The 20608-nt window shown below is 34.1% G+C and overlaps 1 protein-coding gene across 4 annotated transcripts in view; it reads left to right on the top strand.

Moving 5' to 3' along the window:
* Positions 1-20608, top strand: part of RNGTT (RNA guanylyltransferase and 5'-phosphatase) — a 354163-nt gene that overhangs the window by 115273 nt on the left and 218282 nt on the right. For all 4 annotated transcript variants that reach the window (XM_011984441.1, XM_011984442.1, XM_011984443.1 and 1 more), the window contains 2 exons: positions 2969-3040; positions 8264-8428. In XM_011984441.1, coding sequence (XP_011839831.1) covers positions 2969-3040; positions 8264-8428 — 237 coding nt within the window. The remainder of the gene's footprint in view (positions 1-2968; positions 3041-8263; positions 8429-20608) is intronic.

Here is a 20608-nt window from a genome sequence, read left to right on the forward strand (position 1 = left end):
CTCTGGTAGTTGGTTCATGGGAACAGCAGGAACATTTTAGTTTCTGTTATCTTTATTTAAGGTACATTTTTTTAGCATTATAATTAATAAAATATAAGAAAGGAAAAGAAGTAATAGCATTTGTCAAAGTTTAGTATAGTTTATAATTGAACTAATGTTTGTTGAGTGCCTATTATACCAAGAGTATGGGTATTGCTTAGAGAGTTGAGGAGAAGGCCTCACCCTTGAAATATTTTACTTAATTGAGTAGGGTGGAGAATGAATGGTAATGATGGAAGAGACCTTTGAATAAAACAATAACCCAAAGAGAGGTATATAAGTCCTGAGGTAGTTTAGAGGAGAAATAAATCACATCTAGTTAGTCAGGAACTGAATATGTTTTATGTAGGAGTTGGCATTAGAAACAAAGATTTCTATAGAAAGATTTTTGATGGACGTGGGCTGAGGGCATTCTAGGTAGGAAATAATGCTTAAAAATTGGATGTTTAACCATCTGCAGATTTAACTTAGCAATACTATTTATTTCACCTCAAACTTGGATAACTGAGAGCAGCATAATAGATTCTTGTGAAGTTTTAAAAATAGCAATATGATTCATGATGTCAGTTTACTTGGGCTAGAATTATAGTTGCCATATCTGGTTTTTTTTTTTTTTTTTTTTTTTTTGGTTAGTTAATTAAAACAGTCCTCGGTAGTTTCCTGTTTCTTCTACATTTTCATGTGCAAATTGTTTTTGTAAAATTTCAAATCCAAGAATAACTCAAACTACCTAATTGTCTGACTGTCAGATGTGAGCATTGAAGCTTTTGTTTTGCTTTGCTTAATTATGTTCTTTGACCTATAAAATGTGGAAAATAGGAATTTAGAAATATTGCATTAATTCACTTGAAACACATCAGTGAAATTTAATCAATTTAATGTTGAGACTAAGATAAGAATATAGTGGTTAATCATTAAAGTTAGCAAGAATTTTGGAAAAATTCCATGTCTTTTTCAACTATTAATTTTTTATAAAACACTGCATGCGTATTACTGAAATTTTAGAAAGTCTGTAAATTTAAAGTAGAGAAAATTAACAATCAAGAAGAGATGACATTTTATATTTTGATGTTAAAAGGAAATATCCTTTTAGTAACTTTGTTGTGCTAATAACTATGTAACATGTATAACTAACATGTATATAGCTGACATTTAATATATGTTGTGTATCTGGGGTTTTGTTATTCCTCTTCAATCTGAAGAACTGCTTTCAGGATTTCTTTTTTTTTTTTTAATTTAGTTCTTTTTTTTTTTTTTAAATTGAGGTACAATTTACATACTATGAAATTCACTATTTTAAGATGTTCAATCCAGTGGTTTTTAGTCTTTTCACAAGGTCATATAATCAATACCACTATCTAATTCCAGAACATTTCATCACCTATATGAACTATGATGGTTAGAACCAACAGGGCCTTATATGAAAGATTTCAAGGAATAAGTTACAGAGATGAGCATTGAAGGTCCATGGGTTTTGAAAACCCTTCATTGGTTCCCTATTACTCATAGCAAAAAAGCCAAACTATTCAATATACTATTCTTTATATCTGAAGCATGCCTGTGTCTTCAGTCTCGTCTTTGATTGTGATTGCTAATCACAAATACTCAGCTTTGGACAATTTACCCCAAGCCATCTTTTTTCATGCCATTGTTATACCATTTGGCCTATCCACTATCCTGCTGGAAAATATACTCTGCATCTTTCAGGATGCAGCTAATGGTCATGTACCTTACTATCAAACTTTCTCTTGTTCTTTGAGTAGAAATAATTACACTCCTTCTACGTAGGCTTAGGTAATGCTTTGTTACAACAACAAAATATATTTTTCCTAAATCAGTGTTTTTTTTTTGTAATTTTAGATGGTTTTACATGGAATTTCTGTTATAAAATTAGATAGCAAGAAAACCTACCTGGTTTCCTAGTAAGAATATGAGGAAAGAAAAATAATTTTAGGTAAAAAACGTATTAATAATTAAAAATTTTATGTAATACTGGATTTTACACCTGTAGTCATCCTTTAATGTCCTTATCTTGTTCTGTCAGACTGCAGTTTTTTTTTTTTTTTTTTTTTTTTTGAGACAGAGCCTCGCTCTGTCGCCCAGGCTGGAGTGCAGTGGCGCGATCTCGGCTCACTGCAAGCTCCGCCTCCCGGGTTCACGCCATTCTCCTGCCTCAGCCTCCTGAGTAGCTGGGACTACAGGCGCCCGCCACTGCGCCTGGCTAATTTTTTTTTGTATTTTCAGTAGAGACGGGGTTTCACCGTGGTTTCGATCTCCTGACCTTGTGATCCGCCCGCCTCGGCCTCCCAAAGTGCTGGGATTACAGGCGTGAGCCACCGCGCCCGGCCAGATTTTTTTTTTTTTAACTTTTTAATGGCTATGGTAGATTTACAGTGATCTGTTCATACTCTTTTGCCCTATTCCCTTTGATCAAAGCCTAGTAAAGCGGCATGAAACCAAGAAAGGCCACTTGGCTCACTTGGGAATTCAATCTATAATGGGGGTACCATTTATTGTCATAGATTTTATGATTAAAGTAATTGGCGCATAACAAAATTTAAAGCATTAATGATTAAACAAAAATATTTTTTAAAAAGATCCTGACTTTTAGAATTTAAAATTTGTAGTCTCCCTACCCTTGATTGTTGCTTAGTAATTCAAGCATAAAGCCAAATGTAGCATAGAAATTCAAATATGAAAAATATGATGAGATATTGTCGAGTGATTCTATTTCAGTATAGAATAAATGCATGATGGGGATGGGGGGAGCTAGCAGTTTATATGATCTGGGTACAAGTGTGTTCACTTTGAAATTTCATCAAGTTGTATATTTGTGGTTTATGTGCTTACAGTGTGTATGCTATATTTCAGTCAAATTTAAAAAATTATATTAAAGTATGAAGAAACTTATCTTCTTTTCTCTTTCAAGGAGATGATTATTGACAGAGTAAATGGACAGGCTGTTCCTAGATATTTGATATATGACATAATTAAATTCAATGTAAGTACCTATAATATATAAAATAAAAGTTATTACTGAAATAATGGATGTATTTTTGACAAATAGTCTTTGGGTACTGCCTTAGAGATAGTAGGAAAGAAAATTTGTGACTCAGGTTACTCACTGGGTATCTTTTTATTAATCCTTTTATATCTCCTTTTCTTTCTCTTATTGTTAATTTTCACACGTTTCTTTGTTTTAGGTTTCTTTAACTTGCAAGTGAGTAAAGAATAATGGCTTAACTCTGATAAAATAAGACAGCATTTCATAAAATGAAAATTTCTTCGTTTCAATTATCCTGTACTTGATTTTTTTTCTTGTAAATCTCATGAGTTTATTTCTGTCACCAAAATAGCAACAAAACAAAAGAGAAACTTATTATGAGCTGTTCAGTGGGTAATAAATTACAGTATATTCAGGTTATTAAAAGGCATTTTTTTCCTGCAAATTTTTAATGCACACGTCTTATTTTTTGATTGAATTTCTGTATTTAAAACACAGAGCTTCAAATTTAAGAGCCTCAGGGCCAGAAAACACCAAGTTTTATTTTGTTCTGATTGACTACTATATTCCTCAAAAGTAATGCTTTCGAGAATTGGCTTAATCTTATCACAGATCTTGGAATAACATTCCTTGGCCTGTAACTAGATATAAGGGGTGGGGGGAGTGGCTTTATTTCTTTGTGAATAGGGAAGTTCTATCTCCTTTAACTCTTGACACTGAGCTCTGCTTTAATACATGTTCAGTCTGGGCTTACTCTCTCTTCTTAGCTGAGTACTCTCTCTTAGATAGCAGTTTTCTAATACTTTTTAAAAATATGAAAAATTTCACCATATACAAGAGCCTAAAAAATAATATAAGGAATACTCGTGTCCTGACCACCTCGATTTGTTAAAACTTCATATTTTTGGTCCGCTTTCTTTTTAATAAGATGTGATTCAGTATGAATCCAATAGAAGTTTCTTAGTTACACCTCTCTCCTATTCTCAAATCTCTTGCCCAGAATCAACCTCTATCCTAAATTTGGTGTTTATTGTTCCCATGAATGCTTCAGATACTTTTGCTGTGTGTGTATCCATAAAATATATATGATATTCTTTTGCAAGGTTTCTAGTGTTATATATATGTTATTGTACTGTACCTTTGCTGACCTTTGCTCAACAAGATAATGTTGAGATTTATTTGTACTAATACGTCTGGATTTAGTTCATACACTTTAATTACCATTGAGTGTTACATTGTATAAATATAGAGAATTTATCCTTTTTCCTTTTGATGAACATTTTGGTGTCCATTTTTTGCTTTTATATTACTACTGTATTGAACAATTTTATATGGTTTTTTCTTGTGCACACGTGAAAATTTCGCTAGGACAGTTGTTCTCATTCTTGGAATGTAATTACCTGGGAAGTGTTTTTAAAAACTCTGTTCTGTCATATATATTATATCATGGAGATTGTGATTAGATCAGCAGCTTCAGCTATATTATCTACATTGCTAAATTTCTCTCAGAAGTAATTGTTTCAGTTTGCCACAGTTGGTTTTATCAGACATTTATATTATCGCCAATTTGATGTGTGTGAAATGATACCATCCTGTTTTAATTTGCTTTTCCTTGATTACTAACAAGGTTTAACATATTTCTTCTTATTTTTTTTTTTTACTTATTTGGAATTTGTATGATTTAATTGCAAGTTTGTATAATCTTATAATACAATCTTCTGGTTTTTTTTTATTTGGTTGTCTATTTTTTTTCCCTGATTACCAATGAAGTTGAACATATTTCTGAGGTTTATTTTTATTTGTTTGTATTTTTCTTTTATAACTTAATTGCAAGTTTGTTCTATTTGGTTTTCTGTCTTGTTTTTTCTTTTTAATATGTAGGAATCAATTATCTTTTCTGGATTCTAGTACTTTCCTGGTTATATGTGTGACAATATGTTTTCCAAATCAGTGTTTATTGATGCACAGAAGTTTTAAATTTTAATGAAATCAATCTCATCAGACTTTCCCAAATATTGTACTTCTTGTTTTAAGAAATTAATCTATATTTTATTCTAAAAATGATTGTTATACTTTTTGTCTTTAGGTCAATAATTGTTTATTCAGTACATATTTATTGTGTGCCTATTACCATATTTCATGATTTTAAGCCACATATATTTTTACATTTCTGATATTGGGATGCATTTATAATTGAAAATATCGTATATTTAATTCTTTAATTTACTATGGAGCCTTTATGGATGATTAACAACATTATTTATTTTGTATCACCAAATCAGGGCCACTGTTAGAAAAATAATTTTTTTGAAATAATATTTAAAATCCTTTCAGTCCCTTAGTTTATTAACTTGTCCAGAAAGAATTTCATCAATCATCTTTTTTTTTTTTCACCCTCTGACTCTCAGCATTGATCATCTTTTATATGTCAAGTACATATGTACTGGGTATACAAAGATGAATGAGACATAATTTCTTGACTTTAAAGAATTCAAATGCTAGTGTACTGGCTTCCAAATAAGGCCATTTGCACAGTGTTTCATTGGAATTTGGAAGAACATAGGAGAACTTTAAAAAGAAATTTAATATATTATTTTATTTTGTCTGTTTTATAACATTTTCATTAAAAATGTAATATTTTATAATATTTTACAGTTGTATATGTATACACATTTTTAAAAAGTATGCATTTTTAAATGTATTTGTTAGGATATGTGTTTAGATTGGATATAAAATTAAAGCAAATTTGCGGACTATTATGGATGAAATAGAAATGTAAAGAAATAATTATAATTTTAAAATCATAAACATAACAAAGGTATATAAAAGATATAGTGGTATTAGGGAGGTGAGAGTATTTCAACTTCCCTGGGTATAGTTGAGTCACTGAAGCATGGAATTGCAGACCAAGAAAGTGACACAAATTAGTTTTGAAGGATTGAGTCATGGAGGTCAGGAGCGTTAGATGGTTTGTTAGCATACATTTTTTTTTTTTTTGAGACAGTCTTCCCCTGTTGCCCAGGCTGGAGTGCAGTGGCATGATCTCAGCTCACAGCAACCTCTGCCTCCTGTGTTCAAACAATTCTTGTGACTCAGCCTCCTGCGTAGCTGGGATCCTGCCACCACGCCCAGCTAATTTTTGTATTTTTAGTACAAAAGTACAAATACATGGGGTTTTGCCATGATGGCCAGGCTGGTCACAAACTTCTGGCCTCAAGTGATCTGCCCGCTTTAGCCTCCCAAAGTGCTGGGATTACAGGTGTGAGCCAACTGCACCCAGCCTGTTAGTATACTTGATGGATGATAAGGCGTGGGACATAGCAAAAACTGAGAATGGATTGTTAAGTAGAGGGCCAGATTACTTGAACGAGGCGTTTTTAGTTCTTTATGTAATAAGGCATTGTTAAAGGGTTTTCATTATAGTAATGATATGAACATACTTTTACTATTTTGAAAGATAACTAGTGGCAGCATGGATAGTGTTTTGAAGGGAGTAAGAACTGAAAACAGGGAGTCAAGCTAGTCAATAATTATTGAGTGTTTCCTGTAGTCTCTTCTCATTGATTTAACACCTATCTGTTGAGAGCTTAACTTTGCCCATAGGCATTGTGGATTTGAGGGTGAACTTGCTTTCAGTCTATTCTTGTTGTTTGATGAATTTATGTATAAAGATAGAAAGCTTCTAGGAGGCAATTTAGACATTTACATATGTTTTAACAGTTGTTAGACTTTTTTTTTTTTAGAACAAAAAAGAGGACTTGTTTATTCGACTTCAATTTTATAGGTGTCTGAGTTCTTTTAATAAATCTAATAAACAAGCCTAACATTTTAGATTTTTCAACCTTGTTGATGATGTTGATTGCATAGAAGAGATGACACATGGACTGTATGGTTATTTACTAGCATTTCCCCAATAAATATCCTTTACAGACAGTTGTATGCCTTTATGTAAAGAGAATGTGTGCTACCTCATACCTCTCACTCATTTTGTCTCACTCCTTATTCTTTGCCAAATATCAAAATTGTCATCCTTCTAAAGTTGAGAAAAAGACATCCCCAAGGTATATTTAATGTTTACTCCTGAAGCAAGTGCTACCACCCCATGTAAACATTAGGTTGAGTAAAGTTAGGTTGGAGAATATACATTGGAGAAGAGGAAAAAGACAGTAAAGATGGAGGAAAATGTATGTAAGGTGTGTCCAGTTGCAAAGTAAAAAAGAAGAGTAGCTTATGTGCCTTTGAAGCAGTAATTACTAATCTGGATGATTACTGTCAACCAGATAATGTGTTGTAAGTGAGTTTGTGTATGCCATATGGATAGAATGAGACTTACCCTCAATTCATACAAAAGTGTTCATGTTCTTTCTATTTCACAGTTCAAACCATATATACTTTAAGAACACTCAAGGGAAAGTGTATTTGCGTAAGAGAACTATTTCTTTATAACTGTATAACTTTGAACATACTATGTAAACAACTTCTGTGTTAGCTTCCAGAGTTGAGGGTGTATTTGATACATATCTTCTACTTGCTGATATATATAGCATTAGCACTTTAAACAACAAAAAACATTGTAGGTAACTGTGCTACTTATTTTGGTGTGTTACTCGCTTGTACTTTTCTGAATTCTGTGGATTTTAGTTTTTATACTGTAATAGATTACTGTTAAAGGGTTTTAACTAATTTATATACATAATAAAAAAAGACTAGTGAGTATATATATTTTTTCTATTTTTAAGTGATTCTATACCTATAAATAGTGAGTATATTAATACTCTAATTCAGATGTGAAATTGCTAATTTTTTATTTTTTAAAATTTGGGGGTGGTAGTCTTGCTGTGTTGCCCAGGCTAGCATCAAACTCCTGGACTCACGTGATCCTCCCACCTCAGTCTTCCAAAGTACTGGGACTACAACTATGAGCCACCACACCCAGCCTGGTGTGAAATATTTGGATCAACTTACAGTACAATTGTGCCACTTTCTCATACTGTTTTATACAGTTGTATTTAAAAATAAGTCTCTTTGTGTGTTGAGACAGTTCTATTGTTAGTCAAACTAATTATTAGGGTTGGTATATATGTTTGTGCAGGCTGTGTGCTGGGTAACTCCAGAGGATGCTGTTTACACAGACTATTATGTACATTGTGGCAGCCTTGATAATTATGCTGATAAAATAGTTGTTAGTGTGAAATTTAACTAATTCTTTATTTAATTCAGTCACAGCCCGTTGGAGATTGTGATTTTAATGTTCGTCTGCAGTGTATAGAACGAGAAATTATAAATCCTCGACACGAAAAAATGAAGACTGGGCTTATTGACAAAACACAGGAACCATTTAGTGTCAGAAATAAGCCATTTTTTGACATCTGTACTTCAAGAAAGGTAAAATTTACTTTTTAAAAAATTAGTGCTTATCATGTCTCATAATTCAGCTTACAAGATGAATATGAATGACATTTTGCTGCCCAGTTGTCTTAACTCTGTCAGAAAATACTCGAATTGGGTATAGCACTGTTTTGGCCAAACATGGTACAACTCCTATTCCTAGGCTTTTTCTCTTGAGTAAGATTCTCAATGGTGGCACCTTAAACTAGGTTGTTTCCGTTTTTCTCATAATAGTTTTTGTTTCATGGTCATTGGTCATACTGTGTTTTTTAAGAAGCTATAAACAACATAGAACTGTATTGAATGAAAATCATTAGGCCTGCTCCTACACATCCTGAAGGTACAGTGTTTGGTACGTACTCTTATTAAAAATATACATTTATATCTATCTATCTATATACATATATATAGATATATATATATATATGTACACACACACATACATTGAAGGTTTTCTTTTAGTATTTTTGTTGTTTCCACTTAAAATGAATCATATACTAAGGCCAGGTACGGTGGCTCATACCTGTAATCCTAGCACTTTGGGAGGCTGAGGCAAGCAGATCACAAGGTCGGGAACTCGAGACCAGCCTGGCCAATATGGTGAAACCCCGTCTCTACTAAAAATAGAAAAATTAGCCACGTATGGTGGCACCTGTCTGTAGTCCCAGCTACTCGGGAGGCTGAGGCAGGAGAATCGCTTGAACTCAGAAGGTGGAGGTTGCAGTGAGCCAAGATTGTGCCACTGCACTCCAGACTGGGCGACAGAGCAAGACTCCGTCTCAAAAAAAAAAAAAAAGAATCATACTACATATTCCAGGATGTTGCTTCTTTTTGTTTTGTTTTGTTTTTTCACTTAACAGTATGGCTTGGAGATATTTCCATGTCAGTGCATAGAGATTTGCCATGTTATTTGTTAAGTGCTGCATGGTAATGATAGTAAAGATGTACTATACATTATGTTATAATTGATGGGTTTTTAGATTGCTTCTAGTCCTTTGCTATTACCAGCACTGTTTCAGTGAACGTTTTTGTTTCTATGGGTGGATATTTCTTCAGGGTAAGTAGAATTTTTGATTTAAAGATTATGAGTAATGTTAGTAACTACTGCCAAATTCCTTTCCAAATAAAGCAATTTTGTCTCCAGCCGATGAGAGAGCTCATTTTCCCGTTGCCAGCATCTTTTTTTTTTTTTTTTTGATCTGTAGGCAAGGCACTGTATTGTAATGGGAAGGTGAGTATGAGTTGTTTTTTTTTTTTTGAGCAGGGTCTCACTCTTGCTCAGGCTGGAGTGCAATGGTGCCATCTTGGCTCACCACAGCCTTGACCTGCTGGGGTCAAGTGATCCTCCCACCTCAGCCTACCGAGTAGCTGCGACTACAGGTGCATACTACCATGCCCAGCTAATTTTTTGGTGTTTTTTTAGAGACCAGGTTTCCCTGTTTTGCCCAGGCTGGTCTCGAACTCCTGGGCTCAAGTGATCAGCCTGCCTTAGCCTCCCAAAGTGCTGGGATTACAGGCATGAGCCACCATCCCTGGCCAAAAAGTTCATTTTTATGTAGTTAAATTTGGCAATATATTTCTTGCATCTTCTGGTTTTCTGTCTTGCTTAAGAAGCCCTTCATCTCTAAAATATTTTTATATTATGTTCTAATATTGCTATGATTTTGTCTGATGATTACATTTAGATGCTCTATTTTTACTCTTTCATTCCTTCAGGGAATTGTCTTCTGTTTGCATAGTCTATTTAGCATCCGGTTTCTTTTATTCACTGTCTCTTCTTCATGCCCTGTGTTCTCACATGAACATACTAATTCTGTTTATGCCTCGTCTTCTCCATTTTCCTTTTCATTCTCTTTTTTTTCTTTGTTCTCTTATTATTTTTAGTATCACTAATATGACTACTATTATTACTGGTACTACTGTTACTGCTGCTGCATAGTTTGTTTTCAATGGGATATTTACCAGATCCAGTGTTTAAAAGCAATTGTACCTTGGTATATCTGCTTTTTTAAGACATGACATGTAAAGTGCATATTGACTATTTCCTGAGACTTTCCTCCATTTCTCATTTGTGCTTTTGGTGAGATTCTTATTTCTTTGTATATAAATTATACAGTGTGTTCTGTGTGCCTGTTATGTGTTAGGATGTCTGATTTATGGAACTCACCTTTTAATTTGTTTTTCTTCTCTGACTTTCTGTTTTCCTTTCTTCCCTGTTTTGTAATTTCTCCGCAGTTTTGAATATTTGTGAGACATTCTTGCTTTTGGTAGTGGTTAACTTTCTTAGCAAACCTGATTGGTGGTTCTAATTCGTAGATATGTTAGTTGGCAGTCATAAAGCTCTGCTGTCCTTATCAGAATATAAATGTATTTTGAGCCTGCATACCACATGGTCCCATGCTTGATTGTATACTGATAAACATTTGAAATGTTTTACAAGTTTTAGAAAGGATAAGGAGGCACATTTGGCATTCACAAGAAGGCCAGCTGGCTATTTCTTAAGAAGCCTGAAGGAATGTTATACCTTTTGTGAAATTTGTCATATTCCAGAATCAGGTTTGTAACTTCACAGATTCAGAAACCTTGGGAGTCATTTGCTCTTTTTTATATTTCTGTATTGTGAGTTGAATTTATAGTTCAGCTTTGATACTGGGTTATGAGAACTTTTACATGAAAATTGCATGTGGCATCCAAGAAGTTGGTGGGATTTTACTTTCAAACCAGTGTTTTATATGCCTGGTTTAGGGCATTTGAAAAATTGGTGGCCACGAAGAACCGTGGTCTGTTTATATTCAGCCCAGGGAATAGTACCTAAAGAATTTATATTTTTTGGGAGGAGGGTGGTTATGACAGAATTGTGCAAAAATATAGCAACATATGCAATCATGTTTTAAACTCTTCACCTGCTCCTACTCTAGCCCGCTTAGTTTGGTATTAGTCTTTGGATAAGATATTAGCTGTAAGTAATCCTAGCACTATTGAGTGGCTATCTTTTTCATTCAACAAATACAGAGTAATCATCCTACTTTTATTACAATTTTATGTAACACCTGCTCGGCATGGGAATTTTGGTTGACCACTGCTACTGTGATCTTCCCAACTGTTCACTGCTTGCCTTTTGTGTCAGTTTTGGCAGCAGGATATTAAGGGGGTACCTACAAGAGCCTGTGTACTAGTGTGCCCTGTCCAATAGGTTGGGTAAAGATAAAGTTAATATTTAACATCTGCTGTGTCCATGGTGGAAATCTATTAACTGGAACTATGTTCTCTTATGAGAATATTTTCTAAATTGTAAATACAGTATAAAAATTGAGCAAAAGCCAAATTGCTTTGGTTTGTGTTCGTTTTTAAAAAATGAGTTTGACAGGTTGTGCTGTCATAATTCAGAGTTCAGCATTTAAGAAAATGTGTTTAGATAGTATAATTTCATTATTCAAATCAGTACTGCCTAGAAATATTTTCTAATGTGTAACATCAGAACTATTTTTTAGGGATTTGAAGCAATTATGTGGAACAACTTTTTATGTAGTTTTTCACTAGAAAGACAGTGATCTTACTGTGTTTTTCTTTATACTTAGCTTATGTAATTCCTTAAAATCATAGGATATTTCTTTTTTAAAAGCAATTCTAGCTAGGCGTGGTGGTTCACGCGTGTAATCCCAGCACTTTGGAAGGCCAAGGCACTTGGATCGCTTGTGCCCAAGAGTTCGAGACCAACCTGGGCAACATGGCAAAACCCTGTCTCTACAAAAAATACAAAAAAATTAGCCGGACATGGTGGCACATGCTTGCAGTTCCAGCTACTCAGGAGGCAGAGGTGGAAAGATTGCTTGAGCCTGGGAGGTTGAGGCTACAGTGAGCCACGATCGCGCCACTGTACTTCAGCCTGGGTGGCAGAGTGGGACCCTGTCTCAAAATAAAGAAAGAAAGAATAAAAGCAATTCTAATTTTTAGAATTTTAAATAGTCTCCTCTCCTCACTTTCAGTTCTTATTATTGTATTTTGTCCTTAATGTCTCTTACTGAAGTAGTTTTGGTTGTAGAATACCAAAGGAAGACACGTTTTGTAGCAGAATTGGTATAACATGTAAGATCTTAGTAACACCAGTTATAGGATAATAACTACAATTGAAAGGTTATTGCTGTGGAGATTTTTATCTTTGCTAATGGGATGGTAAAATAGTGATCTTATGAACCTTACAGCATTTTCAGGGAAGTATAGATCATTTATTTTAGGAATGGTAGCTTTTATGAAGTTTTAAACAAAATTTACAACTATAAAACATGCATACTCATTTTGTAGAAAAATAATAGAATTTCATATCTGTGTATCTTTAAAATCTCAAAGATGATTCTGATTTTAGGAATTTATTAATATAGTTCTATAACTCTTTGTTTTGTTTAATTTGATCTGTTAAACACAATGAAGGGATAATTGTTCAGTTTTTAACTTTAATATACAGTCAGAATACAACATCCAAAAGAATAATAACAAGTTGTTTTTCAAATTGCGATTCTATTTACATTTCCAGTTTAAAGGCCAATTCAAAAAGAATTATTTGAGTAGATTACATATGACTAACAAAACTCTAAAAACATGCAGTAAAAAGTTTCTCTGAAAGCTCTCCATCCATTTATCACCTTGTCAGTAACCATTGCTGTTAGCTTTTAGTGTATCTATCCAGAATTTCTTTATGAATAAATAAATGCATTTATTTATATTCTTACTACCTCCATATAGGGATGATTTTTTTTTTCCTTTTCTCGAAACAAAGTCTTGCTCTGTCATCCAGGCTGGAGTGCAGTGGTGCGATCATTGCTCACTGCATCTTTGACCTCCCAGACTGAAACAATCCTCCCAACTCAGCCTCCTGAGTAGCTGGAACTATAGACCTGAACCACCATTCCTAGCTAATTTTTTAATTTTTTGTAGTGATGGGATCTTGCTGTATTAACCAGGCTGGTCTCAAATTCCTGAGCTCCAGCGATCTGCCTGCCTTGGCCTCCCAAAGTGTTGTGATTACAGGCATGAGACACCATGACCAGTATGGTGACTTTTTAATATACTGTTCTATCCTTTTCTTTTTTTTTAAAAACTTGACAGTATGTCTTAAGTCTCTTCACTCCAGTATTGGTACACAGAGGTTAGATCATCTTCATTTTTTTTTTTAACAGTTGCACAGATTTTCATTGTATCAGTATACCATAACTTAGCTAACATCATAGTCATAGACATTTGGGTTCTTTTTAGTCTGTTGACATGGTTTTTTTTTTTTTTTGCATATAGATATTCAGTTGTTTCTGTACCAGTTGAAGAGACTGTCCTTTTCTCATTGAATTCCTTTTGCACGTTTATAAAAAATGAAGTTAGTTGTATATGTCTGGTTCTGTTTCTAGACTGTCTGTTCAGTTCCCTTGATCTATTTGTCTGTCTTTACTCAAGTACCATACTGCTTTGATTATTTTTGGTTGTTGTGAATCTTGAAATCCAATAGTATAAATGTTTTAACTTTGTTGTTCTTTTCTAAGTTGTTTTGGCTATTCTAGACCTTTGCATTTTTATGTAAATTTTATAATTAGCTGTCAATTTCTACAAAAAAGTCTGCTGGGAGTTTGGTTGGAACTGTAATGAAAATATAGGTCAATTTTGGGGAAGAACTAACATCATAACAATGCTGAGTTTTCTAGTTCATCAACCTGGCATATATTTTCTTTTATGTAGGTCTTCTTTACTGTCTCTCAGCAATTTTTGTAGTTTTAAGCATGAGATTTTGCTCATCTTTTTTCAGATTTATTTCATACTTTTTGATGTTGTCATAAAAGTCTTTGAAAAATTTCCATTTCTGACTATTAGTAGTATAAAGAAGAAATATACTGACTATTTTCCCCAAAGGAGTATGTTGATTTTTGTATATTGATGTTTTATCTTACAGTCTTGCTAAACTCAATTATTACAGTAATATTTTTTTGTGAATTTCATCAAAATTATTACATAGACAATAATATCAGTGAGAAAGGTGCTACTTTTCCCTTTCCAACTTGGATGCTTTTAATTTTATTCTCCTGCCTTGAATAAAATTCAAGATGTTGAATCATTCTGTCATTCCTGGGATAAGCCCTACTTTGTCTTAGTATATTGTTTTAAAATATATTATTTTAATAATAATATTATATTATTGTTCTGCACTGGCTAGAATCTATTGTTTAATGTTGTATGGAAGCAGTGAGAGTGAGCAGCCTTGTCTTCTTCCTCATCTATGGGGAAGCAAAATTTGGTTTTAACTATTAAATAGGATGTTAGCCATAGGACTCTAGGATAAGATGCCTTTTATACACGGTTAGGTTTTAAACTTGAAAGCTGATAATTTTGGCATACTAATCTTATTTATCGAGCTCTCTTACTTCATTTTGTTATTGCTTGTAATAATTTTGCAATTCTTTTTTTAGGTATTCATATTAAGTGTAAATAGTGATATTTTTACTTACTGGATTTTTCATACATTAACTTTTGACTAATTTGATTGTACACAAATACGATTTTAGATTGTGGCAGTAGTTATGTGGATTCTTGTTTCCTGATTTGAGTGGGAATGCTTCTGGTGTTTCTTCAGAGTACGATATGCTGCCTTTAATTCTGAGATCTGTTTTATCAGATGAAACAAGTATGCGTTTGGTTCTGTTTCACTCAGTGATTTTATTTTTAACCACGAATGTGTGTTCGGTTTGGTCAAATGGCTTTTCATCTACTATTTTTTTTTTTCTGTTTAGATCTGTTTATTTCACGAATTATATGAAAATATTTCCTGATGTTGAATCATTCTTTCATTCCTGGAATAAGCCCTACTTTGTCTTAATATATTATTTTAAAAAATGTACTGCCCAGTTTTTTTTCTACCTTTTTAAAAGGATTTTTGCATTGATGTTTATAAATAATCTTGATATTTTATAAATCTTTGGAAACTTTTTCATCAGTGGTACACTCTGTTATACTGTTTTCATCAGTGTTATAAAAAGAACTTGGTTTAAAAAAATACGTTCCAGAGCTGTTTTTTTGTCGTTGGTGGTATTGTCGTTGTTGTTGTTTTAAGACAGGGTCTTGCTCTGTTACCCAGGCTGGAGTGCAGTGACACAGTTATAGCTCACTACAGCCTTGAACTCCTGGGCTCAGGTGATCCTCCCGCCTCAGCCTGCCAAGTAGCTGGGACTTCAGGCATGTGCCACCACACTCAGCTAATTTTAGAATATTTTGTGGAGGTAGTGCCTCTCAGTATGTTTGACCAGGCTGGTCTTGAACTCTTAGGCTCAAGCAATCCTCCTGCCTTGATTTCCCAAAGTGTTGGGATTACAGGGTGAGCCACTGTGCCCGGCCAGAGCAGTTTTAATAAAAACATTGGAATTATCTTCTTTTTTAGGTTTTTGAGGAATTCCCCTACGGAATTATTTGGATTGTAGTGCTTTGAGTTTGGGTTAATATCTTTTTCACTTCCTATGTGAAAATTGGTACATTTAAATTTTTCTCTCCCTTTGAGTACAATATCCATTTATTAAAATACTTGAAGTTTCTTCTCTCTCTCTTTTTTTTTTTGTGTGTGGGTATTTTTTTGCACTTAATCTTAGCCAAGAAGTTGAGAACTGATTTTTTAAAATGTGATAGCTATTTAATTTTTTCTCCTCCCATGAACTTTTAGTTTAATTTTTTATTTCTGCTCTTTTCCTAAGCCAAGCCTAGTTCTTTTTTTATTTTATTTTAGAGATAGGATCTTGTTCTGTCACCCAGTGGAGTACAGTGGCATGATGAAAACTCACTGCAGCCTTGACTTCCTTGTCTGCAGCAATCTTCCCGCCTTTGCCTCCTGAGTAGCTGGGACTACAAGCACGTGTTATCACGCCGGGCTAATTTTTGTATCTTTTATAGAGATGGGGTTTCACCATGTTCCCCAGGCTGGTCTTGAACTCCCGAGCTCAAGCAGTCTGCCCACCTCGACCTCCCAAAGTGTTGTAATTACAGGCTTGAGCCACCACACCCGGCAAATGTCTGATAATTTCTTTGTCATGTTAGTAAGGGTTTTGTGGTTTTGGTTTATTTTTTAATCTTTCCCAGGATTGTGAGAGTTTTAAAATTTCTAGTGGAAGAGTCTTTATTTTCTGAGTTTATTCTTAATTAAAAAATTTTTATTGTAGTGACATGAGATAATATTATCTGTACTTTTTCTGCAATGTATTATAAGGTGTCATCAATTTTTTATATATATATTTTTATTTTTATTTTTATTATTTATTTATTTATTTATTTGAGACCGAGTCTTGCTCTGTCGCCCAGGCTGGAGTGCAGTGGCACAGTCTCGGCTCACTGCAAGCTCCACCTCTCAGGTTCACGCCATTCTCCTGCCTCAGCCTCCCGAGTAGCTAGGACTACAGGCATCCGCCACCACACCTGGCTAATTTTTTTGTATTTTTAGTAGAGACGGGGTTTCACCATGTTAGCCAGGATAGTCTTGATCTCCTCACCTTGTGATCCACCCACCTCGGCCTCCCAAAGTGCTGGGATTACAGGCGTGAGCCACCGCACCCAGCCTTTTTAAATTTTTTTGTTTTATTTTTTAAAAATAGAGACAGAGTCTTGCTGTATTGCCCAGGCTGGTCTCAAACTCATGGACTCAAGCAGTTCTTTCACCTCAGTGTCCCAAGTAGCTGAGCTGCAGGCATATACCACTGTGCCTGGCTAATTATAATACTTTCTAAAACTTTCTGGTACAGATCTATCAGCCTTAAAATTCTGGTAGTTACTGACTTTTTGTCTTATTCCAAAGTTTAATGTTTTTATATGATGTTTTTCATAGGCATTTTAGTAGGTGTTTTGGAAAGTTTGTACCAGATCTGCTAGATAGACAATATTTTAAACTAGAAAGCTCTGCTATTATTTGCTTAGTCTGAGAAGCTGCTTTTTACATTTCATAATTATTTTCCCCTTATTTTCAGGGAATAGGTTATCTGTGTGTATAAGTAGATGGGAAAGACCACTCTAAAATTGCTGCCATTTATGGAGTGATAACATTGTCTGATATATTCTTGTCTAATTGCCTATTTTTCTGGCCAGTTGACAAAAATAATAACGCATTCTCTTCTTTGACAAACTTCTCATGTTTACTTTTCCCACTTGTAAAGTTCTATTGCTGTTGAAATAGTATGTTGTCTTTCTTTATTTTCTGCTTGTCCGTGTCTTGGAACTCTGTACATTTCCCTTAGGGGGAGTCAGTTGTGTATAGTTAGGATCTAGTGAAAGAACATGCAAAGAATCACTCTTGAGTGATTTTAGGAAATTGTGTTTGATTAAAAAAAATAAGCAAGTCTCTGTGCCCTTCCCCCCATTTCAAAAGCTAGAATTAAAAATGAAAACAAAAGAACAGATAATCTCTTGAAGTTCCTAGTGGCAAAACTTTTCTCTGCTTGGAGTCATTTTACTTTCTACTGTCTAGTTAGACTAGAAAAATTTTATGCGGAAAATATTTTTAAATAATTTGCTTATTGCTGTTTCAAAAGTAAAATGTTTGCTTTGTAGGATGACAGAGTAGTAAATGTTAAGATCTCCTTCCTAATAATTGTTGAGAGAATTAAATAGACAATTACGAAGGTTATTCTTTTACTACATTTAATTTTTCAAGGACACATCTACTTTTAAAATAATTTTATTAATATTTGTTATTTGCATGCTTTGTTAGGTAGGAATTTACATTTTATGTTTATGTATTTTATTTGGCATTCAGATTTATTTTCTAGGTACTGCTTTTCTTTTCTTTATTTTCTTATTTATCACTAAATATAAATTTATAAGTTCTTAAGTATTTGTTCAAGACTAGTAGTTCATAAAACCATAAGGCTTGTTATTTTTATATCACTGTTCTATGACTTTATCAGTGTTGTATTGTTTGTGTCACAGTAAAAGAAAAAGAACCTTTGAGAGTTTGTTATGGCAACTGTGGTTGAAGAGAAGAAAGAATTTTTGCTTAAACATGAAGATCTATTGTTCACACATAGAGATTTTCAGTGATTCTGCCTAATTTTTAATGAAATTACAGATAAAATGGTGCAACTGCATTTTGGTTTGAAAGCAGATGCAAGATAAAATAAGGATGACCATTCTCATGTTTGCGGTGTTCAGTTTTGCATTTTCTAGTCTATTATTATGTCATTCATTATTGATAATTGAATATGGCCTGATGGATCCTTTCAATCTCATTCATATGTCATTTCAGAGGGAAATTTAAGAAAATAATATAATACATACTAAAGAGAATTCATACTTTCATATGGCAAACCTAAAGATTTATTGTCCCAGATAACTTCTTTTGGAGTAGCAAATCTTATTCTTATTCGCTGACACATGAAGAAATAATTGTATCTCATGCCATATATATTTGAAATATTTCTATGAAAGATTTATAATTGTAACATGGAGAAATTTCTATGTTTGCTCAATATGAGAGCTAAATTGTTTTATAATTAACATTAAAAAATACCTATTTGTAGATTCAGAGGAAAACGATGATTATTATTTATTTATTTATTTTTTAATTCTTTTTTTTGAGATGAAGTCTCGCTCTGTCGCCCAGGCCAGAGTGCACTGGTGCTATCTTGGCTCACTTCAACTTCTGCCTCCCAGGTTCACGTGATTCTCCTGCCTCAGCCTCCTGAATAGCTAGATTACAGGTGTGTGCCACCACACTCAGCTAATTTTTGTCTTTTTAGTGGAGTCGGAGTTTCACTATATTGGCCAGACTGGTCTTGAACTCGTGATCTGCCTGCCTCGGCTTCCCAAAGTGCTGGGATTACAGGTGTGAGCCACCATGCTCTGTCAAAAGATGAGTATTGGCCTCCAAAATAATTAAGAGGCAGTTACTTTGTCTAAATCTGATGAATGAATTGTTCTAACTGTGATTGTGAGTTTGCTGCAGGTTAACAAAGGCATAGGATTGATGTAGATCACATGACTATATTCACATTCAACTGAATGCTTTTTTAAACATTATACTTTAAATTCTGGGATACATGTGCAGAACATGCAGGTTTGTTACATAGGTATACATGTGCCATGGTGGTTTGTTGCACCCATCAACCTGTCATCTACATTAAATATTTCTCCTAATGCTATCCCTCCCCTAGCCCCCCACCCCCGACAGGTGCCTGTGTGTGATGTTCCCCTCCCTGTGTCCATGTGTTCTCATTATTCAACTCCCTCTTATGAGTTGAAGATGCAGTGTTTGGTTTTCTGTACCTGTGCTAGTTTGCTGGGAATGATGGTTTCAGGCTTCATCCATGTCCCTGCAAAGGACATGAACTCATCCCTTTTTATGGCTGCATAGTATTCCATGGTGTATATGTGCCACATTTTCTTTATCCAGTCTATCATTGATGGGCATTTGGATTGGTTCCAAGTCTTTGCTGTTGTGAATAGTGCTGCAATAAACACATGTGTGCATGTGTCTTTTTAGTAGAATGATTTATACTCCTTTGGTTATATACCAGTAATGGGATGGCTGGGTCAAATGGTATTTACGGTTCTAGATCCTTGAGGAATCACCACATTGTCTTCCACAATGGTTGAACTAATTTACACTCCCACCAACAGTGTAAAAGCGTTCCTGTTTCTCCACATTCTCTCTAGCATCTGTTGTTTCCTGACTTTTTAATGATCACCATTGTAACTGGCGTGAGATGGTATCTCATTGTGGTTTTGATTTGCATTTCTTTAGTGACCAGTGATGATGAACATTTTTTCATATGTTTCTTGGCTGCATAAATGTCTTCTTTTGAGAAGTGTCTGTTCATATCCTTTGCTCACTTTTTGATGGGGTTTTTCTTGTAAATTTAAGTTCCTTGTGGATTCTGGATATTAGCCCTTTGTCAGATGGATAGATTGCAAAAATTTTCTCCATTCTGTAGGTTTCCTGTTCATTCTGATGATGGTTTCTTTTGCTGTGCACAAGCTCTTAAGTTTAATTAGATCCCACTTGTCAATTTTGGCTTTTATTGCCATTGCTTTTGGTGTTTTAGTCATGAAGTCTTTGCCCAGGTCTGTGTCCTGAATGGTGTTGCCTAGGTTTTCTTACGGGGTTTTTATGGGTTTAGGTCTTAGATTTAAGTCGTTAATTCATCTTGAGTTACTTTTTGTATAAGGAAG

This window comes from Mandrillus leucophaeus, unplaced genomic scaffold (assembly GCF_000951045.1).
Source record: "Mandrillus leucophaeus isolate KB7577 unplaced genomic scaffold, Mleu.le_1.0 Scaffold268, whole genome shotgun sequence".
Lineage (NCBI taxonomy): Eukaryota > Metazoa > Chordata > Mammalia > Primates > Cercopithecidae > Mandrillus > Mandrillus leucophaeus.